This window comes from Phyllostomus discolor, chromosome 12 (assembly GCF_004126475.2).
Source record: "Phyllostomus discolor isolate MPI-MPIP mPhyDis1 chromosome 12, mPhyDis1.pri.v3, whole genome shotgun sequence".
NCBI lineage: Eukaryota > Metazoa > Chordata > Mammalia > Chiroptera > Phyllostomidae > Phyllostomus > Phyllostomus discolor.
In genome coordinates, this window is record NC_040914.2 from 64,801,529 (window position 1) to 64,827,630 (window position 26,102).

The following is a 26,102-nucleotide window of genomic DNA, read 5'->3' on the forward strand; positions in this document are numbered from 1 at the left end:
CCAGCTCCTTTCCTCTCGGTATGACATTCACAGCATCACATTTATAACCATTATCTTTTTATGTATTAATAAAAGAGTTGCATTTATCTTCAGCAACCGTGATGATCTGTTCTTATTTACATCATCACCATTCTGCTTAAACATGTATGCAGATCCAAAACATGCCTGTTTATTCCCGTCCCCTCGTGGGGACTGGAAACCATCAGAAACCTAAAAGGAACATTTGCGATCACTTGTGAGCCTCTTCTACCTCACAAGTGCAGACTTTGTGAGTGAGAACTGGCGCTTGCTTCTGCCCCTCCTGGTGTTGCCGAGTTAGGAGGTGCTGCTGAACTTTCTCCTCGGGAAATAGGAAACAATGAGAAATTTATCTTCCAGGAGACAAGACAGCAAAGCTATTTCATCGCTTCACTGTGGAGTGAGTATACTAGGTGGTTTTTCTCTCTGTTACTTGGGAATTCAGCCAGCTTCTACGGAGTATGTGCCATGTGATAAACAGTTTGCGAGGCACTAAGGATGCAAAGACGAAGGCAGCCCTCATTTCCGGAAGCTGACAGCCTGTTGCAGGAGCACACTTACAATGGCACAATTGAGAGCTGGCCATATTTTTAAAGGCATCGCATCCGAGCTGCCAGGGTTCTAAATTCAGTTTCAGCTTTACTAAAGGCTTCCCTGAACATTCTTCCAAATTATGCTACATAATTGAAAAGAGACTTGAATTCATTAACATCTGATCCCTGAGCACTCTTCAATACAAGCTAATCATGATATAAATTCACTCTGCGTCCTTCCTAATTTATATAAATCAGGACCTCAGGGTGGGGGTGGGGAAAGGGGGGCAAAGAAATATTCATTTCTATAGCACGATTTTTAAATATTCAAATATGAAAGACAAAAATTTTTCCCAGACAGTTTCTGACTAGCTTGATAAATAGAACTGTCATCGAACTATAAACCCACAAGGATTTCATCTACCTCGCCATCACTGTTTGGTATGTCCAGTGCCTAATAGTCCTGATGACTGTTAACCTGTGGTCCTAATGCACCTTCTATATGTATATTTATCGATCTGACAGTCAATTGATTGTGTCCTCAGAGGCAGTCAGAAATGGATGCAGGTTCCATCCAGGACATATTTAATGAGGTACTAATTGTGCGACAGAGAGTGATACCTGAAATGCACTATTCAAAAAATGTGCCCTTCCCCGGTGTCCCCAGACAGGTAGTTGAGAACCCCTTTGCCGACTGTGGAGAATTAAGTTTTCTGAGCTGTGGCTGTTCTCAGAATGCTGGTGTGTCTCATCTGCAGATAGTCGAAGAGAAGCTCGTGTGCCACGCCGTTATTGGGAGACAGAAGAGGAAGAGCATGGTGATAACCGTGAACATCATCTGCGAGTTTATAGAGCCGCTCATCCAGCTCTCCACCAAGCAGCTCTTATACCGACTGGAGAAGGTCAGCGGGCGTGCCGGGGAGGGCTGGCTGCCCCCTCTGGGGTCAGTGTGTCCATATCTTCATTAGAGAAGCCAAATTAATGGGAAGTCTGATGTACCCACACCCAGCCTGTGCTTTTTTAAGCTTCAGAGGCCTGTACCCCTTCAACTAAAAATTCTGAATCGAAACCTACATTTCTTTGAAATGTAAATTGTTACAGAAACTCTACATCCATCATTCCTGATGTTAGTGCACTGAAAATATACTGTAGTCGATCATTTTTCTCTAACTAGATAAAATAAACATCACAGTTATAGACAGGGTTGGACGATTATTGATAATCATAATAATCAGTAAGAATTGCTGCAGTGTATTGATCGGTTTGTGCTAGGCACTGAGCCATGTTCATCACATGCATTTGCCCTGTTGTCTCCACCACGATCTACACTACAGGTTCTGCTGTCATTCCCATGGGACCCGTGGGGCAACCGAGATACAAGTTAAGCTAATATGTAGATCACCAACACTGAGAATAATCAACTTAAACTGTTTGATTCACATTCTTAAACTATATGGCTACACATATCCATGACTTTATATGGCCATTAAGGGCAAGCAGCAGGGGACAGGGGAGAGATGGGAATGACTGCTTCTAGGGCAAGGGGTCAGGATAGTGAGGAGGCGCAGGAGCTATCACAGTAGAACTTGACCTACTCCTCAACAGACTTCCATCTAACATTCAAAACAGAGACATGTGGAATGCCTCTTCTGCACCAGTAGTGTACTGGTGCTGACAATCTGGTGGACCAGTGAGGCGTACTTAAAGCCAAGAGATTGATTGAGGCTACAGCTGTAAACAAAGTATTAAAGTTCAATTGTTTAAATTACAATTCGAAACAGTGCTATGAAGAAGAAGTGTAAGTTACTATGAGACCGCATATCAGGAGAGTGGCTTTATTTGTACCTGTGGTGACAGATGGCTTCCGTGAGCAAGTGCCTCAGGCTGAGACTTGAAGAAAAAGTGGAGGCAGTCTTGTGACAAGAGACGGGGAGAGAATTTTCGGCAGAAGGAACAGCACACACAAAGGGCCTGGGCTAGGAAAGCGCTTGGCGAGCACAGAGACCTGGGAAGCCTCTTCAGATGGAGAACATGTCGGCAGTGGCATGAGGTCCATCTGGAAGAGTGGGCAAGGGCCAGTGAGTGTGGCATGTCTCAGGGGCATGTCTGGGTGGCCACTGGTGGGCTTCAGAGAGGGGAGTGACACGGTCAGATGTATTCATTGAAACAGTCACTCTGGCTGCTGAGTGGAATGCTTATTAAGGCCTACCACGTGCCAAGCACTGTGTTGGGTGCTAGCGGTACAACAGTGAGTATAATCCCTCCCTGATGAACCTCGAAGCTGACCAGGAAGACCAAGCATTAAGTAAGTCATTGTCCCACGGTGCTATCTCTGCTGTCATACAAAAGGCTGGGGTGCGGCAGTGCCTAATCAGTTAGGGTGGGAATCAGCCAGGGCTCCTTTCATTACCTGGAGGCTTGCAGGAGAATTTATGCTGGTAGCGGGTTCCCTCATATTTTGTGTGTGTTAAATAAATATCTCCTGAGCACCTGCCTTGGGCATGGTGCTGCTAGGAGATGACTAAGGGGCATATAGCCGAGGAGAGGAGGGGAGATGTACAAGTTCAAATCAACAGGTAACTCTTGAGCACTCACCGTGTATGAGGCAGCGAAGGCACAGCAAAGTCCCAGGCTTAACAGACTCCTGGGGGAAGTAGACAATGAAGAAGCAGAATAAGGGTTTCCGCTACAGGACGTTAAACTAACCGTGACAGGCTCCATGAGACATATAAAAAGAAAATACTACAAGAGTTCTTACAACAGTTATTGAGCTTTCACTGCTCTGTTTTAGATTCTTTCTAAGTGATCAGGACAGATACTTACTGGTGGTAGCTGCACCAAGTTTGGTGGCATCATATTTTCTCTAAACGTAACTACACAGAGAAAAATCAGCATATTTACTGAATAATTATTCAATGTAAGAAATTATAGTGTATGTTAAATATGTAACTTTGTTTCTTATTAGATTTTTTTCTAAGCCTGTAAACATTCATAAAAATGTGTGGGTTGTATTCTTTTTCTTCTCTTTAAATCCTTTAGCCTTGTGTTTTTTTAAAGCATTTTCTTGTTTAAGGTATTTTTTACTCTATCACTAGAATAAAATAGCAAATATTTTAATATAGCAGTGACTTATTGAATTAAAAAATGAATTGAGTCACAGCTTCCCATGTGATTTTACCCTTCTCTCCCTGCTAAATATCACCAGTCGGAAACCTGTCCAGCTACAGTTATTTTTCATTGTTCATTTCCTGCTCACATTTAATCCATAGCAGGGACAGTGAAGAATTGCAACTTCATTACCCAGTATGTGCAAGAGACCTGGTAGGTCTCGGTATTCATATTTACTTATGTAACACCCAATTATCTATTCTGTCTCCTTATTTTCAGCTCAAGGCAGTGTATCTGATTTAGTGCACTAGACTATAATGACACCAACACTGCCTGTGGGGAGAATTTTTCTGTGACCATTTCCTCAGATTTGATCTGCTTTATAACTATTGTACCATTCATAAGCCACAGAGATGAAACCACATCTTTGTGGACTTTGAAAAGGTCAATTGAAACCAGCAGCCAGTTTGCTTCATGAAGTCCAGGAGCAAATCCTATCTCCTGATATTTGGGGAGACAAATAACCCAGAGGGAAAGGGGTCATTTTAAAATAGAACAGATTCTCTGCATCGACTCTTTCTCATCACTAACCTCTAAATGGCCTCTTGCCAGACCAGCCAAATGTGGCTTCTTCGCTTCAAAACTACCTGCAGTGACACAGCAGCCTCGGGGAAGGTCACTGGGGGGACAGTTCTCCATATGGCCTTTGACAGTCCTACAGTGCCGCTTTATCCTCCCCCAAACTGTAGGGTATAGTCTGCAAATGCAAGCTGAGTCCAGTCCTTGTGCTACCATGTTGGAGGGAGGGAAACAATGGTTGGCATCTCCTGGTGAGGGTCGGACCAAACCCCTGTGCAGGGGCTGGTGGAGCACATCCGAGGCAGGAGATTCAAGCCAGCTGTTTGACTGAATGGCTGTGTGTCTCCTCAGATTTAAATACTGAAGCTCTAATCCCCAATGTGGTGATGTTGGAGGGAGAGCCTGTGGGAGGTGATGAGGTCGTGAAGGTGGGGCTTGCATGAGTGGGATAAGAAGAGACAAGAGAGATAATGTCTCTCTAGTTACATAAGGACACAGTGAGAAGACGGCCATCTACAAGCCAGGAAGCAGGCCCCCAGACACCAGACCCAGGCACCCTGACCTGGGACTGCCCAGTCTCCAGAGCTGTGAGACCTAAACGTCTTTGTTTACACCACCTGTCTATACTGTTACTATAGCAGCCCCAACTAAGGCACAAAGGACGCTGGTCCCATGAGCTCACCCAGAGCCAGGGCATCCAAGAACTGCAGTGGAAAGAAGACCGTGCTGGATTAAAAAAGCAGAGACAGGGTCAGATGAAAATGTGGAATCAGGGGGATTTAACTGAAATCTGAATAAGGAGAAAAAGCAAACCAAAGCAAAGAGCCCGAGAAAAACAGGCTAGAGTTGTTGGAGGAGCCAGGGAATGATTGGAAGCAGATTCTCTTTGGAGGCCACGGATTGAGGCTTCACATCGACTCCTGCTGACACTCAAGGACCCAGGGCTTGCGGGAAACCACGCGGATCCCAGCACAGAACGAGGAAGATCAGTCTGACCAGAAACGTGTGGCTCAGGATCTGTTTCCAATGCCTTCTCCTTCTCCAGTTGAAAAATTAAGTCTGATGTTTAACAGAGTAAAAAAATGCTTCTAAATAGTCTATCCCAGTGTCACCAGGAAAAATTTAGAGGAAATTGAGCACTTGTCAAATTAACAAGAAAAGTATACTGGCAATTTGAGTATTTTGAGCATGGAAAAAATACTATAGAAGAAAAAAATGTTTTATTCATTATATTGATACAGGGGTTCTTCCACAGATACCACTAAATTATTAGAGTTTGTTTTATGACATTATGGAAACTTCTGTAGTAATAGTTCTATCTAGGGCCATGGCTTGTCTAGGTTTTTTGTGGGGTTTAGTTTAGTTTTGTTTTGTTTTGTTTTAACCAGGCAACAGCAGAGTAAGAAATCTAATCTGTTTTCTCACTTAGGTAGTTTCACCTCTCATAGTCCACCATACATCCCAAATTACTTATCTAAATCTGTACAAGAGAAAAAAAGGCATGTGCTTATACATATGGGGGGGTGTGTATGTGTGTGTATATGCACATTATACACACACACACACACACACACACACACATATATGAGACTTTTGTTCCTAAAGCCTTACTATATCTATCATAACTTGGCTTGTTTCTTCCTTTCTCTTTTTTTGCAGAAACCAAACACTGTCTTGAAACCTGATTACCAGCCCTTGGTCATGAAGAACATTTCCACCCTGCCCGTGAACGTGTTGCTTTCAACGAGCAAACCCTTCTTCATCTGTGAGACTGATAAGTCTCTGCTGCCCTTGCCTCCTGAGGTAACCTGACAGAGGACTGTCCTAACAAGCTCCTTGTTGGGGTGGGGAGGGGGCAGTTTGTGTATGTGAGAAAGGAAGAGAATAATGTGAGTCCCCTACCTAATTTCAGTCCAGAAAAAATATAATGAGAAAAGAATGCAGAAAATTTTAAATGGGTCCTAAATAAATTTCAGGATCAATCAGTAGAAAAAATATTATTGATGATGTACGAACTTCTGGCTCATTATGATGAGCTTCATTATAATAAAACTAATCTTTAGAAAGCAGTGACTTCACTAATAATAGTAAAGATCTTTTAATTCCCCTCCTTCAAGTTCAATTAAAACGCCATACTCAAGGAAACGAGGAAGTAGCCAAAACCCAGTCTTTCAAACAGCCAGCTCATCTCCAGATACTGAGAAAATCTGAGCGGGCGGAGGGAGGAGGCAGGAGCTCCCTGGCCCCCAGTCTGGGGCAGGAGGCAGTGTTCTCTGCACATCCCTGTAAGATCATCCCTGTGCTCCTTTGCTGGGCATGAGGACACCCGAACAGCTGGGCCATGGGCCACGTGTCATGGCAGAGTTGTAGGAAAGGAGGACTGAACAGAAACCAGAGCCACGTACCATCCTCCAGCAGAGAAGTGCTGTAAAGGAGGAAGGCAGGAGCTCAGAAGAGGGAGCCTGTAACTTAAGATCTGCTGTGAGCCGCTCTCAGGGAGATGGCTCTTTGGGCGGGGGGGGGTGGGGGGGGGGGGGGGGGGGTGGGCTCAGAGCTGCTTGGTGAGAGGGTGGTGCAGACAGAACGTGGCTTGTGGCTGTAAACTGCACTGCTGCCCTCCGCTCCCCCTCGTCACAATTCTTTAGTGGGTCTCATTCAAGCATGAGCTGGGAACAAACCAGCCAAGATCTTGAAACAGAAATAAAAGGAAGAAATGATCATAAGCAAGAAGCAGATGAAAATCTACTGCAAGGAGACCAAGGTAAGGAAGAAGACGGAAAGTATAAACATGGGCTCTCTCCAGTCTCAAAGAAATTCCAGATGATATGGTCTGTGTTTGAGAAGAGCCCAAGGATGAGAGATGAAGTGTTCAGAGAGATGAGGAGTGAACTCACAGAGCTGAGGAAAACCAGTGGATGAGAAAATGAGAATTCAGACATAAGCAGCTTTCTCGGTCTGGGTGGTCGATTAGACCCACTCTTATCCTCCTGAAATCTTAATAAGGTAAAAGTAGAAATGTTCAAAAGGAAAGGAGCCCAGAGCAATAAAATAAAGGGGGAAGAGAATGGTGTGACCAAATATTGAGAGATTTAAACAAATCCTCGACTCCAGAAGGAGGTTGGAGTGGGTTGACAAAAAGGCATGAAACCTGCAGCCTAGAAAATTCTCCAGCGAGGCTGCAAACATGTGGGAGTCAGTTAGCCCAAGTCACCTGGGCTCAGAGGCAACAAGTGTGGCAGAGCATTGAAAACAGAGGGATTCTATGTGCACCAGACAACTGTCCCACCCGACCACACACAAAAGACACGGGCAGCTGGCTTTTATCCCAAGACATAAAGTACGTGCTCTCTGCCAGGGAAATCCATCAGAGTGTTTGGGGAAAGTTAATGTTTCTAGTGTCAGTGTCCGCACCCCAGAGTAATGCCACCTGGGGAGTGTCCACCACCCGATCATTCCCTCTCTGCCCCAAGCCGGGGCAGAGCCCAGTCCTATTACAGGAATTGAGAAATGGCGGCCTCCGGATTGTTGGGATGCAGGGGGGTCAGGAACTACTGTTTCTTGTAATGGCTCTTGTAGAGCAGTTTGACCTTTTATATCATTTGCATGCATAACTATAATACAAATATACATATAATTTTAAAAAATAAAGAGCTTCCATAAATCAACAAGAAAAATACCATAACCCAATAGAAAAATAGGCAAAGGAAATGAACAGAATTCACAAAAAGAAAAATAAAATTGCTCTTAAGTATTTGAAAATATGCTCAATTTTTAATTATATTAGAAGAAATGCAAATTAAAATTACTACAAAAAATCCTTATCAGATTGGCAAAGAGCAAAGCTGGGATAGTGCTCCATATCAGGAAGGGCACACAGACACGTGGATTCCCCCACGGTGCTGGTGAGGCGTGCACTGGAAGACGGTATGGCCATGGCGATCGAAATTTTAAATGCCCATACCATGGACGCTGCTATTCCACTCTGAGGAGCGGGTCCTACAGACACAGTCACAAGGACTTACAGACAAGGGTACTGACTGCAGCCCTGATCGTTAGAGTAGAAGACTGGGGGCCAACGTCCCTCAAAAGGAGATCAGTTCAATCAGTCATGGCAGAATTATATGACGGAATAAAATGCAGCTGCTAAAAAGAATGAGGCAGCTCCATATGCACTGATGAGTGATCCCCCTGCCAAAAAAACACGCAGATACAAATGTGATTTTATTTGCATACAATAGTTCCACAAGGACAGGGAAAACACAACCGTGGTTACTTCAGGGGAGGGGAATAGCTTGGGTAAGAGGAAAATAGGCACAGTTACTTGCTTTTCATTGTTCTATCTATTTGAAAATACAAGTGAAGTATTTTTTAAAGATTTCAAAAATAAGGCCATACCTTGTCCTGGGACAGAATGGTACAGAATATTCAACAGTGAGACATATCTTAGTTAAGTGACTGGTCTCACTGATAACCGGAGAATCCCAAGGCATCAGAGCAGAAAAGAAGAGACACCCCCCGCTCACCCTTAGGGGAAGATTTTAGACTAACCTGGGACTTCCCAACAATAACACTCAATGGCGGATCGCAGTGGGGCAATGCTGCAGAGTTTTGAGAGAAAGAAAGCGTGATCCAAGAATTTTATAACCAAATTGTCCTTTGGATACAAACATAACACACAGACACTCTCAGAACACAAGGACTGAATGAATTCAGCGCTCACACACCCTTGTTGAAAAACTGATTGGCCAATGAAATACAGTCGTTCAGAAGAACCAAGTAAGGTACTCAAAAAAAAAAATGAGAACGAGACTGGCAGGAGGACTGAGTGCATCAACAACTGAGACCCAGCAACTTTGGCAATTATGATTTCAGAACAGAGTGTTGTATGCCTTGGCTTCTAAAAATTAACACTACAACCAGTAACATCTGGGAGATGGGGCAAGCATAAACACGCAACTTCATCCCCTTTACACCTGGGTGTCAGTAAGATGCTGCCTAAAGATGAAGCTGCTTCACATTGAAACATCTTTTTTCTTGATGAGAAGGGGATAATAGTAATAATTGATATTTCTATACCATAAGCACTACTCTGAAGACATCATATGTATATTAACTCATTTCATCCTCTTAAAAAATAGGCCCTGTTATTGGCCCTATTTTACAGATGGAGAAGCTGAGGGCTAGGCAAAGGACTCCTTGACACGGACGACAGTGTGGTGATTGCTGGGGGTAGGGTGGTATAAGGGGACTAAAGGGTGATGGAAAAAGTACAAGAAAGATTAAATTAAAACAATGAAGAGGAAGAGACTGAGGGCAGGAAACCGACTAACTTTGCCCAGATCCACAGAGCTACTAACCGGAAGTCCAGGATTCGAGCCCCATCATTCCAGCTCCAGAGTCCGTGATTTCAGGGTTAATAGCTCTTGTATAAGAGGAGGGTTTTTTTCAGGTTTTTTTCCGAGAAAAATTTCAGACATGATATTTGAAAATAAATTAGTCTAACTCTATTTTTGTAAAATTTTATTTAGCCATCCATCATGTCTGGACTAAAGTGTATCAAAAGTGAACTCTGAGAAATAATATATGGTGACATTCTAGATAAGTTTCTAATTTCTTCTTTGTACTGTTATATATAATGTAAAATTTTGTAGGTATGTATTTTTTTCTACAAAACGAAAAATTCCTTCTCTGGGGAAAAAGTGTTTGAGTCAATCTTCAAAGACTTTGAACACCAAGCACTGTGGTCCCAAGGGCTGAGGATGCCGTGGTCTACAAGAGCGGGCTCCCAGTGGAGCCCGGACAGCCATGCCGAGTGGCCCGCCGGGCTTTCAGGTGGGGTTAGCCCACTGAAGAGGCATCGCCCTTTCTGACTCTCGAATCAGGTGATGGGCTCCGTCCGCTGAAACCGTCTAATATACGGCACTCCCACGCGCAGTTACATATCTGAACCCTCAAAGTCAGCCGACGGGGGAGTGCTCTGTCAACAGACTGGGCCTTGTGTGCGTTCCTCCCGCTGCCTCCGGGCGCCTTCTGCGGAACCAGGAGGTGGCTTTTGTGCCAGTTAAATGTGGGAATTGAGCAAATCCTTTAAAAACAACAACAACAACAAAAAAAATCCCTCCTAGCTAGGCTTTCTATAGGAAGATGTTACTGTGGCCTTGGCATCGAGGAACACATGGGGATTTGAATCAAAGAGAAAAAGAACAAACAAAATCTACCCAACAAACTCAGTACAGCTCTGGAGTGTCATTTTAAGTTGAATAGAAAACAGCGGAAAGTAGACAACGCCGTGCTGGAGAGAGAATCACAGACGTTAGAGAAGAAATTAAATCACCTAAGCCATCCCCTTCTGGGTCGTCCTCCACAGAGACTCCCCACCCCACGTGCTTTAGAAAGCCTTTTTGAAATTCCTTAAATAAAGAACTTTTCCCACTTGTCTAGGAAGAGCATTTTACAGTCTCATTTACTTTCAGTTAAGAGTATTTTTATAATAGCTCTTCATTGTAGACTTTCCTTTGTACAACTCCTCAATCTTTATCATCTCACAGCTCTTAAAAATCCCTTCCTCCAAATAATTCCCCTGCAGAATTTTCTTACTTTCATTTTCAACTGGTAAAATGTACATGTGCAAATATAGAAACATCCGTAATATCAATAAATATGGGTAGTTATAGATATGCCAGCTATTATGTGTGCGTGTGGCTACCTAATTCTGGACAAAGCATGGTATATATGTATTTCATAGTACTATGTGTGTGTGTACACATCTGTGTGTGTACATAAGTATGCTGAAATAACGTTGACTGTTTCCTGTATCAGGTTGGAAACCCATAGTACAAAAGTTGGTCATTTCCCTTCATCTTGTTTTCAGCCTGTTAAACTGGAGATCGGGGAAGAAAAGAGCCTGCTGATCAAATTCGACCCTTTCTACAGACACGATCTGAACAACTGGGTGGCAGAAGAAACTCTAGCAATCAAGTACCTGGAGCACCCTCAGGTAGACAGCCTGAAGCTGCGTGGGGAAGTGCACTTCCCCAACCTCAGCTTTGAGACCATGGAACTGGACTTCGGCTGCATTCTCAACGACACCGAGGTGATCCGCCACATGACAGTCGCCAACTGCAGTCCCCTGGTTGTGAAGTTCCGCTGGTTCTTCAAGGCGAACAGCGAGGAAAATCAAATAAGGTACCACCGGCGCAGCCATCCTGCAGAGCTCTCCTCTGCTGCTCATTGGTTCTCTCCTTCAGGCTTTGCACTGGGTTCCTAGAGTCTGTGCACTGGTCTTTCACGAATACTTGTGGTTCTGACAACTGATTATTGACAAAGATAACAAAGAGCCTGCACTCACGGTCCCTCCTTGATTGCACGGCAAGAAAAGCAGATAAAACATCTTTGAAAGTCCCAGTTGCCTCTAAATTAATGGAGCAATATCCATGAGCCTGCTTTAATTTTGAGTCTAGTTGATTAGATCATTGTACATTTTTCACTAAAAAATAAGGCCTTTGAACAGTTTTCTTAATAACCATTCCGAACCCGAAGAACGAGCTGCCTAGCACCGTATGTTGAAGATGTGCTGCACAGAGCTCCAGGTGCCGCCCGTCTCAGTGGGTTTCATTGTGGCTCACATGCAGGTACCCAGGCCAGGTACAGAACAGCAGGAGTGATGAATGCCGAGAGGGAAAAGCTACTTTCACAATGTTTGTGTTTAGGGTGTCTTTCCTGTTCGATGAAATTTAAGTGCAGTTAGAAACTAAATCCATATAAAGAGCCTGTTCTAGTCAGGCCTCAGGGACATATTCGTCTGGGCCAAGCCTCCCCGGCACCCAGGACCGGTGGGCTTCTGCATGTTTCTTTATTGGGTGTTTTGGCTGCTCGGTGTCCAGCACCGAATGTCGAGTGGCCATGCTTAACTGAGGAAGCCTCCCGTTTCCTTGGCTTGTCGGTGCTTTCTGCACGCAGCCCCCGTCTTATACGTGACAGCCAGACTTTCCTTTTCAGCACGTGTTACCATGGTAACGGTGGCCGCTCTGGATGTTGTCTTTAGACAATAAGGGTGACCGGACATAGCGCTAAAGCCAGGCTGGGGCCTGAGCAACGGAACCTGGTCTTTAGGTGTCGAGGGCTGTTCAGGTTTGGAGTGAAATTCTATAGAAGATGAACATTTAAATTAATTATGGGAAAACCAGCCAACCTGACCTAACGAGCTCTGAATACCAGATTCTGTGAAGTTATTCTGATGTAACACAACTAAATGAGTTCATTCTATCTGGGAGCAAGGGATACGCTTTATTTATTTTTTATTGTTCAGAGGCCATTTCCATAATTAAAATAATGACATTTTGAAAATGTACTTGACCAATACTGGACATGATAACTCAATTTTTTTTACTGGTTTAAGCGTTCATTTAACCCTTCTTTTACTTGCTTCAGTATCTGCCTATGTGTTGATATTGAGCCTCTGCCTATGATTCATTTTTTATTCATTCATCCATTCATTCATTCATTCATTCATTCAGAGAGTCACTGAGAAAACATTTGATAAGTGATTCTTATGCACCAGATAATGTGTGAGACATCCAGGGTACAGAGTGAGTACGGCACGATGACCTCTGGCCAGAGGCTGTTGGGAGCCACATGTGTAAACCACGGTGAACAGGTGGTCATGCCGGGCTCTGGGGGACGACAGAGGGGGTGACCGCTCAGAGGAGCCGCAGAAGGCTGCACATAGAAGCACAGTTATGTGTTCCAGATGGATAAGCAGGGACGCATCTCAGTAACAAGAAGAGTACGTTTATATTAGTTAGGAGGCATGGATACAATTCTGTGCAAGTGGCAGGAAACCTGACCCTAAGCAAAAATAAAAAGGAAAGGACACTCATTGGCTCCCATGACTCGAAAGTCCAGATTCATTCTGGCTTCTGGCCTGGCTTAACACAAGGACTCAAACAGTGTCACCAAAGCTGGGGTCTCCACTCTCTTCCACATGTCAGCCACGCTCTCAGATCAGCTCTACTCCCGTGGCCCCCGAGTGGCTGCCTTAGCTCCTGGGCTGTGGCCTTGCGGATTCTGATCTACCAGAAAGGAAAGTGAGCCTTTGTCCCAGAACTTCCATGAGATTTGCTCTGAGCCCACCAACTGAATCAGGTTACCTGTCCCCTCCCTCAACCAGTCACTGTTAGGGGAGATCAAAGTGCTTATCAGCATTGTCCTGGCCACACGCCCTACACTGAGGGCTGCAGTGGTGACCCTAGAACCCCATGGACTGAAGGGCATGGGAGTGGGGCAGACCTCCCAACAAAAACTGACATTTGAGAAGATGACTCCCAGAGAGGCGAACGACACCACCTACCAGCGTGGACGGGGCCATGTCAGCAAGGCTACAACGCAGACTCAGTGGCAGAGGAGATGTCAGGGACACGAGCCTGGGAGGCGGAGTGGCAGTGCAGTGGGAGAGGCCTGGTATGTCACGACAAGGAGTTTAGACTCTTTCTTGGAGACAGCGGTGAGTTAAAATCAAGAGAGTGACGGGAGTCTTTTTCAGAAAGATAACCCTTGGCAGCATTCAACGCAGTTGCTCCATCCCTCCTTCCTAAGACATGTTCTTTCTCGGCCTGAATAACACCCCACTCTCCTGTTTCTCCCTCACCTCCCAGCTCTGGGCCAGCAAGAACTCCACTGGGCTAGAGGGCGCGGGGCTCCCTCCTGGCCCTGTGCTCCTCCTGACAGTAGCACTCGCCCCACAGCTTCACCTAGTCCCTGCTGCTCAGGCTCACATGCCTCTCTCCACCCACACCCCTCTGCTGAGTCCCCATTGCATCGCCTTCTTGACCCCTCCTCCAGGATGTCTCCCAGGTGCCTCACATCCATTGTGCCCCGCACTGAACTCAGGCTCCGCCCTTGTCTCCTCCCTGCCTCTCCTCTAGGGCCCCGATCCAGCAATGACATCACTGTCCTGGGAGCCATCCAGCTTCCTTCCTCTCCCTTACCCCACCCACTTCGTCACATCCATCCCCAAATTCTACCTATCCCATCTTCTAGAAACCTCTTTTTCCCACTTCCACAGCATTGCTGTAGTTCATGTCACCATTGTCTCTTGCCTGGACCATTGGTGACAGCCCCTCACTGGGCTCTCTGCTTTCATTCACGCACCATAGTCCATCACCCACTCAGTAGCCAAGTGACAAGCATGGTCCTGCCTCGGCTTGCAGCCTTCAGTGACACCCATGCTCCTTAGGGTAACGCACCCAATACTTTCTGTGCTCTGCGGGGCTCGGCCAGCCTCAGCCCCTGCCTTTCCTTCCAGCTTCTTCCCACCTGACTCTGCCCTCTCCACACTGGCCTCCCACGCTGGCCTCTCTCCTGCTCGGGGCTGTCCCTGGCTAACTGTTCTCTCTCTGCTAGAAACCCTTCCCCCTCTTCGCCTAGCTAGCCCTGCTTCCCCTATCATGTCTCCCTTAAACGTCCTTCCCCAGAGAAGCCTTCTCAGAGACCCTCTCCTGGACGAGAGCCCCGTCACAGACTCGGGTGGCCCGTCTCTACCCATGGTGGCCCATTGGTGGTCTTGGAGACTTGCGCATCTTTAGTAATGGCTCACTGTCAACATCCCAGCTGGCTCCTCATGCCCATGCGGCCAGAGAGCACGCCTGTCCTCTTTCTTGTCTACGGGCCCCAGAGCCCAGCACGGTCGTCAGCAGAGTCATCCCTCACAGGGTGTTTTTAGTCAACTGCTCCCCTGCTCCCATCACTGTTTGTACTGAGAAGAGAATCATTTCATAACTGGTGCAAGATTCTTTTCTGTCAGCTTGCTGGCACCTGCCAAATGGAAAGGTTCAAGGTGTAATGTCACCTTGAATAGCAAAAAAAAAAAAAAATGCCACTTACCATCCAGATAGGCTCTCTCTGTGCAAGCCGTCAGAAAAACACGAAGCACTCATTGGCTAAAGGTCACTTTTATCAGATGTACCAATACTGACCTTTTTCCAATTAGAATTCTTCTAAGCCTTGCAGTTAGCAAAAGAAACAAAAGGATAAAAGAAGCTTTTCTTTTTCTTTTACTAGGCAGGACATGAGAATGCCTAGACACTCAACATCCCTTCTTGTCACACTCCATACATCTGCTGTGTGTGTGCACGTGCACGCATGTGTGTGGGAGCCCACGTGTGCATGTGGGAGTGAGTGCATGTGTACGTGTGTGATTTTGTGGGCAGTTCTGACTCATGCATTTAAAGAAACAAGAATACTTGTTTGAGTATTTTTTCCCCAAGCTGGCCCTCATATCACATGTAAGAACAGAAACAGAAGTAAAACAGACGAGTGGGCTAACTGAGCATTCTGTAAGAGGGAAGGCCAGTTACTGGCTTAGAAACGTGCTTGCGCCCTGGCTGGCATAGCTCAGTGGATTGAGCATGGCCTGCGAACCAAAGTGTCGCATTTTTGATTCCCAGTCAGGGTACATGCCTGGGTCGCAGGCCATGACCCCCAGCAACCACACATCGATGTTTCTCTCTCTCTGTCTTTCTCCCTCCATTCCCTCTCTAAAAATAAATAAATAAAAGCTTTAAAAAAAAAAAAAAAAAGAAACGTGCTTGCCCATGTGAGTCCATGTGCGTGAGAATGTTCTAGACGGACTTCGGTGCATGACAGCCTGTGCCACTCACACGTACACAGGTAACGAGGAAGCTGAGATGAAACATGAGGGCTGAGTATCCACGCTGGCATGGCCAGCACGTGGCCCCTTATTGGCTGTCTCTGCAGCCTGTCTGGTCAGCTGCATGAGACCACGGTGCTTCGTGGCCTCTGTATAGAAGAGGAGCACGAGGAAGCCCACACTCGAACCAGCCTTTACTTCTAGGAGGCCAACGAGAGTCAGGCAGACACTGGCTGGCTCGGCTGGCGTCTCTGCTCAGGCCCAGGGCCGCAGAGCCGAGGCAGTGCTAGAACGTAGAGCGCATGAGCCAAGTGGTCTCCAAGGACATCTTTGCCTTTTTATTTCCAAATCAGATTATAAATAAATCTAATATGAGGGCCTGAGGGAGCTCAGCCCTGGAGCAAAGGAACACGTGTTGTTCTCACATTGATTTCTCTGTGATGAGCATAAGTTGTCCAATATTGTGATTAGAAGAGAAGGAGGGAAGGGCTGGGAGGTGGGTGGAGGAAGCCTCGTTTTCTGGATGCTTCTATCTGTCTCCTCATCATCCCTCAATTTCTTTGAGAGTGAAACTTTTCTAGGACATAACGCATTCATGGTAGTTGAGGTCCCAGGCTGTGGTTTAAAATCCAGGCTCTGTCCCCCGGTGCCTGAGTTTCCTCAGCTGTGAAAGGGAGACCATGGAGAGACCTAAAAGAGTTGTCGTGAAGATTAAATGAGAGATGTCTATGAAGCACACATGTCTCCGAGATAGGGAGGAAAGTCTGGAGTTAGTTCCCTGGGGGCGCCTTCCTCTCCTTCAAACCAAGTGCTGCTAAGTGAAGCGCTCCCCAAGATCCTAGAGTGTTACAGCTCTAGGGTCCTTAGACACCTAGATGGTGGACCCAGACCCCCTTTCCTTCTGGTCAAGGGTAGAAAATCCTTTTCCTGTACCAGGCTGTATTAGTCAAGGCTGAAGCCAGGCCTTAGCAGGCGACAGCCCACGTGTGGCTCTGGAGGGCCAGGCCTGGAGCACCCGCCTCCCTCTCTTCCCCACTCCTCCTCCCTGCAGACAGGTAAGCCCAGACCTGTGATCAGGGCAGGCCCTTGCTTTGCCCAAGGGTCCAATTCTTTTTAAGTAAATATTTAGGGAACACATGCTTCTTTATTTTTCTTTCAAAACAAAAATAGCTTTATTGAATACCACGAGGCAGGCCCTTGCACCCAGCTGTCCCGGGCTGCTCAGTGTGCAGGTTAAGAGCCTGTCTGAGGCAGGATCATGCTCAGCTGCCTGCCCCACGTGACCTGCGCTTTGGCTCTCTCGTCTGAAGTGAGGGGGTGATAAGGGCACCTCCCACATACAGAGGTGGTAAGGACTGAATCAGCTCCTACCTGCAGAGCTCTTGGAACCGGGCCTGTCACACCATCCATGCTCAGTAGATGCCAGCTGTTATGGCTACTCCTTTATCGAGGAAATTGAGTGGATTGGCACCTGTGTGGAGTTAATACCGGGCCACGTGTGAGAGGCAACATCCCAGAGGCAGCTTTGAGGCCCTTTCTCCTGAAGTCAGTCTGAAGCCAGTTCAGGACACCGGGAGGCCTCACAGGGCCTGAGGGCCGCAGGTGCCTCTCGCTGGCCTAAGCTTTGGTCCTAGCCATAAATATCCTTCTCTCTTCACTATAGGCCTACGCCTTCCAGAACCCTGTAAGCTTCTGCACTTCTTTCTTTCCCACCTCCCAGAGAAGTCTGGATCAGAGACAAAAGCACTCATGGAGCCCTGGGGCTAGAAGGAGAGGAGCTGTGATGAGGGAGCAACAGGGGCCAGAAGAGGAGGTCCCACAGATAAAGTTCCAGTGAGCACTCGAGTTTGTATTATTAGCTAGGGCTGCCGTAGCAAAGTGTCACCGACCGGGAGGCTTACTCTCTCACAGTCGGGAAGCTACAAACCAGAGACCAAGACGTGGGCAGGGCTGGTTTCTGCTGGGGGCCAAGAGGGAGGAACCTGTTCCAAGCTTCTTCCCTGGCCTACACATGACCCTCTTCTCCCCGTGTCTCCCTTCTATCCTTGTCTGTGACCAAATTGCCTCTTCTTAGAAGGACACCGGTCGTGCTGGCTTAGGGCCCACCCTGATGACCTCAGTTGAACTTAATTACATCTGAAGAACCCATCTCAAACGTGGTCGTTTTCTGTACTACTAGGGTTTAGGACTTCAACATATATATATTGAGAGAAACCAATTTGGCCCATTTCAGTATTTATTTAAAAAATCAAACCAGTAAATTCGTGAGGACACATTAGAGAGGTAAAAGGCCCTGGTAACAGAAGCCTGAAAATTGGGAACAACTGATACCCAGTGAAGAAATTGAATAAATAATTTCAGAACTTTCTATAATAAAACACTAAGTCCTGATAGTTACAGGCAAGTTCTTCCAAGCATTCAGGGAACAAGTAATTTCAAACTTACACAAGCTCTTTCCAGAGAAAAATAAAAGAAAATATTACCCAGCTCATTTTGTGAGGCCAATTTATTCTTCATAACGAAACCCATTAAGCCAGGTCAGAGACATAAATATTTCAGGCCATTCTCACTCATTAATTCAAAATATAACTGCAAAATATTCATCAGAATATTAGCAAACTTAATCTAGCAAAGGATAAAAGGATGACCTATCATGACCAAATTAGGTTTATTCCAGGAATGCAAAGTTAGTTCCACATTAGAAAAACTAATGATTTCATTTATCACATTACCACAGTAAAGAAGGAAAACCATATGGCCATCTCAACAGATTAAGGAAAAAACATCCAATAAAGCCAAACACTTGTTCATGGGAAAAAAATCCTTAACGTGATCAAGGATAATTTGAGAAAACAATAAAATGTTAAAATCATTTAAGGGAAATATGAAAATAAATAAAAGGGACTAGATTTGGAAAGAAAGACATAAAACTCATAATTATCTACATAGAAACTCAAAATAATCTACAGGCAAATTATTAGACTTAACAAAAGCATTTAATGAGGGTGATGGATAGATATAAATTTGAAAGTCAACTTTTTAGATTTGAAAAAAATGTAGGACAGTGCTTTCATGATATCTGAGCAAGGGAGAATTTCTTTTTTTTTTTTAATTGAATGTATTTATTTTTAGAGAGAAAGGAAGGGGAAAAGAAAGAGACAGAGAGAAACATCAAGGCCTGGCTGCCTCTCACGGGCCCCCCACTGGGGGCCTGGCCCACAACCCAGGCCTGTGCCCTGACTGGGAAACAACCGGCGACCCTTTGGTTCACAGGCTGGTGCTCAGTCTACTGAGCCACACCAGCCAAGGCAAGGGAGAATTTCTTAAACAAGATACAAAAAGCACAAAACCTTACTGAAACTATTCTTAATTTCTGCATTAAATGTGAGAACTTTTAGTCATTAAAACACACCATAAAAATAATTAAAAGAGAAGTCACAAACTGATAGACGGCTCTAGCACACTTATTACCTTCAAATTATAAGTGTATGTAATATATAAAGTATGTCTTTGAAGGAAAAACATGTAATTCAGTTTAAAACTGGGAGATCGTGGGCAGTTATTTCACAGGAGGAAATATGAATGGCTGATATAGAAAGATATTCCACCTCATTAGTAATTTTGAAAGTGGTGATTAAAACAGCATTGCATACCCACAAACTTGCACAAAGTTGAATATGACCATACGAAGTACAGTGGTTGAGGATATGGAGGAACAGAAGCTCAGACATTGCCAACAAGAGTGTTGTTGATGCAGTCACTTTAGAAAGCCATTTGTCATTCCCTGGTAAAGCTGATCAGGAACATTCCCAAGGCTCCGCCCAACCTTGTAACCTGTCTGGCTTTGTGTCATCTCTCCTCCTCATTCACCTTCCCTCCTCAGTACCCGGGTAGGAGCACATTCCCCCAGTTTTTCCTCAGAAGTTTCTCCTGGGCCCACCCTTCCTTTCAGTGCTCCTAGCTGTCCCTGTACTCGGGCGTACCTCCCCCACCCTCTTTCCCACCTCGCTCTACCACAAGGCTGCATCCTCTTGGTTTCCCCGGCCTGCACCACCCAATACTTTTCTTCAGGCTACACTCTTTCATCATCTCCTTCCTTCCTTCCTTCCCATGTCGCTTGCTGTGCAAGCTAGAACTTTCTGCCAGTGTTCCTCTCCATCAGTTATCACCTCTCTTTCTGATTCAGGCTCCCTGCAGCTTTGCCTCCGAGCAAGTGCTCCACATCTTAGCCCTTTGCTAAATCCTCTTGTTGCATTAAACACCAGCCCTGCAGAAGGCAACGTAGGAAAACGATACACTCGTCTCCCTCATTCACCCCGGAGGCCTGTTTCAGCTGGCTTTTGGCCCCTCACTTAACTGCAGCTGCCTCACTGGAAGATCAGAAACAACTTCATCACGCCACATCCACTCTTTATTGTGAAATTGCATCATGCATGCAAAAGTGTATATAACATACATACATAGTTTAAGAATAATAAAAAAAATGAACATCTGTGTTGTGTTACCCCCATTATAAATATGGCATTGTTAGTAAATGTGAAGCCCCTTGTGAAAGAGAACGGTGTGAGGTCCACCTCCAGCAGGACTGCTTATACCCTATGCTGAGGCCCTGTAATCCTCCCATAGCCCATCCCTCTAGGATCCGGCCCCCTGCTGGGAGGGGCCAGCTAATTTACCCATTAGCCTCTGGGACCAAAACGAGGGCTGTAAGCCTTCTCTCAAGTCTGAGTTTCCAGACACAAGCTCCTGCCTTTGTAGTTAGCCTGCAAGTGACCTTTCACTCGCCTCCTGTTTAACCCACAAGTGCTCTCCGCATTAGGGATCAGATACTCTGCTTCCATTAGCAGGTCAGTTTAGCCCAATCTCCTGATGTTCCATATCTGTTACCACATAGAGAAATGAGTTGGGCTGTTTTTTATGTCAGTTTTGAGTGTTACAAAACTTTGTGTACAGCTTTTATTGTTTTTATAGAAGAACTCGAGTTACCTTACTACAGATTCATTCTTTTTAAGGCACCTACCCAATGTCTCTGATATTGGCAGAGGGCATCAGCCTGTTAGACACTCAGTGAGAGCTAAACTGGCTTCTCGAGACAAGAGTGGAAGGTATCAGTGTATATCGGGACCTGAGTTAAAGTCATGTCCGCTTGGCTCAGTTAGTGACCTGATTCTTAAAAAGAGTGCAGTTGATTTATCTGTGTGTTCATATTCATTAAAATCCCCCAAAGCTAGCTACATCTACTGAAGACCAGGCATTAAAAGGAATTGACTTTAAAAAAACTTCCTGTTTTGAAAAGATTTCTAAAGAGCTTTGAAGCTGATAATAAGGGCGATTTTACAGCCCACATGTTCGGCTGCCTTTCTAAGAGCATGTAGCAGTGGGGACACCTTCTGGAGCTTTTAGAGAAATGGCCACTGCACGCAGAAATCCCTCCAGAAAGCTTCACGCTCGATTCTGGGCACATTTCTCCACTTCTCATCTCACAGCAAAACTCACTGTGGGAAGTCTTTTCAAGAGCAAGATCAATTGTCTCTTGCTTTTCCTTATCTAGATACAATCAGAATGGGTCCCTCTTATTAAAAAAAATGGTTCTAGAAAATACACTGTATCTTCTCTATGTGATGGATTTCCATTACCTTGAAAATGGAAAAGACTACTTCATGAGTCACTGCCATGAGCATAGCATGGCATGATGAAGGAGCCCTCCCCTGCCCAGCAAAGTTGTTAAGAGAGTAAGCTTTGGGGCCAGGCTAACTTAGCTCAGCCACCTGCTCTGTGGGCCTCAGGTTTGTCCTCTGAAGGCGGAGGACCATGCTAGGACCTACCTCATCGAGCTGTTGTGAAGATTTAATTAGGCAGTCCTTATGAAGTGCTTGAGGTTATACCTGGTAGGGAGTCAGTGATGAATAACTATTGGATGCAGTTACTTAATTAGAGCGCATCTCAGTCCACCTGGGCTGCTGTAACAAAATACCAGCTCCTGGGGCGCCTATAAACAACAAGCAGTTTTCTCTTACAGTTCTGAAGGCTGGGAAGTCTGCAGTCGTGGCTCCGACAGATGCAGTGTCTGCAGAGGGCCCACACTTCCTGGTTCGCAGATGGCACCTTTCTCCTGTGGATTACATGGCAAAAGGGACAAGCTGGCTTTCTGAGGTCTTTTTTATAAAGGCCCTCATCCCAGGTGGGAGGGCTCCGCCATCCCGACCCGATCACCTCCCAAGGCCCCACCTCCAGATACTGTCCCCTTCGGGTTAGGATCTCAACATATGAAATTTGAAGGGCACAAGCAGTCAGACCACAGTAGGGCTCTCATTTTATCACCATTCTCAGTGATCCGCTTGCCTCCATTGTGTAGGTCAGTGATTCTCAGCCTTGAGTGCACATTAGAATCATCCTGGAACCTTTCAATATCCAAGTAAATCATAACTCTTCAGTTGGGGGTCAGGTTCCTAAAGTTCCGCAGGTGATTCCAGTGGACAGCTGCAGTGAGAAGGAACTCCTTTTGAGAACCTTGAAAAATACAATTTTCATTCCCTAAGACCTGAATAACTGAGTTTTAGCAACTTAGTGATGTCCCACCAATGTCCACCTTAGCACAAGTGGCCAGTGGCAGCATTCTGGGACATCATAAAGTCAGAAGCGCAAGCAGGCCCCTCTCTACAGTGGCCGTGTATCTGCAGTTCACTTCCCCTTCTCACGTGGCGGAGCCAGGCCGAGCTGGTGGGGAAGGCGCTGAGCCAGCCCCATCTGTTTCCATCTGTCATCCGCTTCCCATTGTAGGAGGTGCAGCAAGTGTAAGACCACAAAGCCAGGCAGTAAATGTAGAAATGTGGTTGGGTCCTCATGTGTATGCCCAGAGAGGCTTAGGAATGTGCCCACTTTCAACACGATGTAAAGCCATGATTATAATCTGCTCCCTTTATAAGCAGGAATCAGGGGCCTATCCAATCCGGAGCAGGTTTGCGATGTGTGGTCAGAGGAAGGGAGGGAGGGGAAAAGGGAGAGAGGGAGGGTTTTAAGAAAGTGAGAGAAGCAGAAGTTAGATAGCTGAGAAGAAGAATGGGAATATAAAAAAAAAACACCTGATAAGATCTAACATGTAAAGATGAGGGGTTTGCTTAACATGAGCCATAGATTACAAGTCAAAGGCATGGAAATATGGTGTATAGCTGTAGAGAAAATACCTCAGCAGTGAAATCAGTTACGCCGAATAGCACACATTCATATTCTTGGATTGTTGAAAACGCACTGGACCTCTGAACCATGCTAGGAGCTGGCTGCTATGGGTCATTTGCTCCTTTTGGTATCAAAATTGGGGGTAGGAGGTCTTGACCATGGAGGAGGGTCTTCTAAGCCTCATTAAGGAGTCTGCTTTATCCTCGGGAAAATGGAGAGTCTTCCGAAAGGTTTTAAAATGGGGACATGAAATGATCAGAAAGTACACTTGGACCAAGCTCTTGGGCTCAGGATCCCATCCTGATAGACCACAGCCCAACTCTCTTCCCACGACGGCCTCCTCACCGCCTGCCCATGAGCAAGGCTGAGGGGCTGGCTGGGCAGAAGGGACAGAAAGAAGAGAGTAGTGGAGGAGCCAGTGAGGGCCACCACATCAGAACCGTTGGCCACCTGTGTTCCCCCTACATTTGCTGTTTGTGCTTCACAGCCTCCTCCGCCCAGTGCCAGGAGGAAGAGGTGTGTGAGAACAGGGAAAATAAAGTGGCAGGAGGAGGACCGCTCCTGTCCCCATGGCTGCCATCCCCCCTCCATCATGACTGCCTCCAGTGCTGGCCATCACTGACTCTCACTTACTGCTAGTCTTCATCATCATCATTGTCATCATCAGCATCCTCCTCCTCCTCCTCCTTGGCTTCCTCCTCCTTGGCTCCTCCTCCTACTGGGATCTACATGCATCCTCCATCTACAACAAACTTCTCACTTGTCCCTGGAGAATCCAGGGGCTCTCAATCCTTTTTCCTCAGACAGCATGTCCTTTCCACTCTTCACTGGGAAAGGACCACTCTTCCTTCCAGGTGCAGTTAGACTAGCTCCTCCTCCTTGAAGACTCCCCCACACATCCAGGGAAAGCCGGTCTCTCCCTCTTCTGAACTCCAACAGACTCTTCTCTCATCTAAATCTCAAAAATGATGGCAATCGCCTCCACTCCAGCACAAGAGCAGCTCATGCACATTGATTCTTGGTGATTCCTGGGCAGCTCATGCACATTGGACACTCACCGTGACCCAGGCACCCTGCTGAGTTTGTTACCTCACCGCAAACAAGGAGGAAGGTTCCACCACTAACACAGCTCCCAAGCACACGGTGCATAAATCAGGAAGCCAGAATTCAAACCCAAGCCGGCTGGCCCCACAGCCTTTGCTGCTTTGCACACCTTGCTGCTGGACCCCTCGTACCCATCCCTAAGTCTCTGACTCTGACTCCCTGGCCTCTGAGTCCCTTGAAGCAAGAACTGGCTTCTTCATGTTTGGAATCACACACTGCTACACTGGGTCCCTAGAAGCACAGCTTGAAATGGTGATGCTTGGGCAGGTGATCTATCGAGGGAGAGCTCTTGGCAGAAATTATAGAAGAGTAAAAAAAAAGAAAAAAAAAGAAAACACTATAGGGTGGAGGGGAACACTAGGGGAAGGTGTGACTTCAGAAGCCTTGCCTCTGCCTGACCCCACAGGAGCCCTGGAGTGTGAATTGCATCAGAATTTGTCCCACCCGGAGACAACAAGGCTGCACTCTCATGGTCCTCTCCCTCATCAAACAATCCTTGCCTAGTGCTCACACCCTAACGGGTGGAAGGACATAACCTCCCAGGCAGCTCCACCAAGCCAGGGCAATGCCCAGAGAAAGGTGCAGCCAACACACACAGCACCCGAGGGATGGGTGCGCCATTCTAGTAAAGGCAATGTAGACATTGTGCCAATAGCATCTGCTACAGTCGTAACTGAAAAAAATATTAAATAGCATATCAGCCAAACAAAACACGCCTGCAGGACCTTTTTATCCAGCCCGTGGCTGCCTTCACCCTCTGTAGTGGACATACCTAGAACCCAGGTCTAGTGAATCGGTGAATTAGAAGTCATGGCGTCCGCTGCAAGACTTTTGAGACGTCGTCTGCACAGCCCGGACTGCAGTGGGTATCCGACATACACTGTTCCATCCCCAAGTATTGTCTGCGCTGCAGCACGAAACACCAACTGAAGCACAGGCACGTTCATCGGGGTTTTATTTTGCTGGACTGCCACTTCCCGTAAAGGGAGAACAGGAACTAAGGGTGGTGGGCATTTTTTAATTTGCAGCGCAAAAGTTTATATTGATCCCAAGTTACCAAATATCGCAAATAAACTATGAAGAGGGAAACGGCTGAGCCGAAACCCGTGTGGCTGACTGGCAGTGCGTCTGGTGTTTACGTGGTTCTGTTGCATCTAAAGGGAGGGTTTCTTTCCCGGCTGCTCCAGTGAGTCTGATGTGGGCAGCTCTGGAATTGGAGCAGTATTGATTTTGGGGTTTTGTGTGGTTTTTTGCTTGTTTGCTGCGCACTCTCTTTTAAAAATAACCGAATCTAATCCTGCTTGGGTCGGCATAACAGGGAAGTAATCATCTATTCCTGAGGGTAAAATGAGATCCGATCCAAAAAAACGCTACCGACATTCTATTTCCGTGTTTTGGAGCAGGTTTTCGGCTTTAATGATAAGCGGGAGCCTTCGTTAAGACAAAGGTTTTGCCGTCCCCTGTGGCTCCGTCTGTTGTCAGCAGGGCTGCCGGACTGGGCTCCTCTGTTTGTTTCCAGAGAGACCGCTTGCTTCCCGGCTGTCCAGGCATCACTGTCCACTGAGGCATTGTTTTTTCCTCAGGTCTGTGGGTACTCTGCAGCTCTGGGTTTTCCCTTCACAGACATTCCCATGTGATTTTTTTTCTCACTCAGCACACCACCCTGGGGGGTGAAAATGTTGGATAGGAGAGTGCCATTGCGTGGGCCCATGATCTGGCAGAGTCTCCCAGGCATCTCTGCTGGCCTGGGTGATTTGATCAGTGCTCCAAGTCACCCTGTGCTGATCTCACTGTCCCTAGCTGGCAGGGCTCAGCGATAGTCCCACATTAACCATCAGCTCCAGTCCTTGGCTGTCATGCTGCCATTTCTCCCCATGGTAGGTCCTAAATCTGACTACACATTAGAATGACCCGGGAAGACTGTTAAATACCTAACT

The 26,102-nt window shown here is 46.3% G+C and overlaps 1 protein-coding gene across 4 annotated transcripts in view; it reads left to right on the forward strand.

Annotated features, from left to right (window-relative positions):
• Positions 1 to 26,102, forward strand: part of HYDIN (HYDIN axonemal central pair apparatus protein) — a 291,357-nt gene that overhangs the window by 151,378 nt on the left and 113,877 nt on the right. For all 4 annotated transcript variants that reach the window (XR_004900055.1, XM_036012178.1, XM_036012180.1 and 1 more), the window contains exons 21-23: positions 1,310 to 1,453; positions 5,898 to 6,041; positions 11,110 to 11,423. Coding sequence is in view for 3 of the 4 variants with exons in the window: in XM_036012178.1 (XP_035868071.1) it covers positions 1,310 to 1,453; positions 5,898 to 6,041; positions 11,110 to 11,423 (602 nt within the window). In the remaining variant the exon portion in view is untranslated. The remainder of the gene's footprint in view (positions 1 to 1,309; positions 1,454 to 5,897; positions 6,042 to 11,109; positions 11,424 to 26,102) is intronic.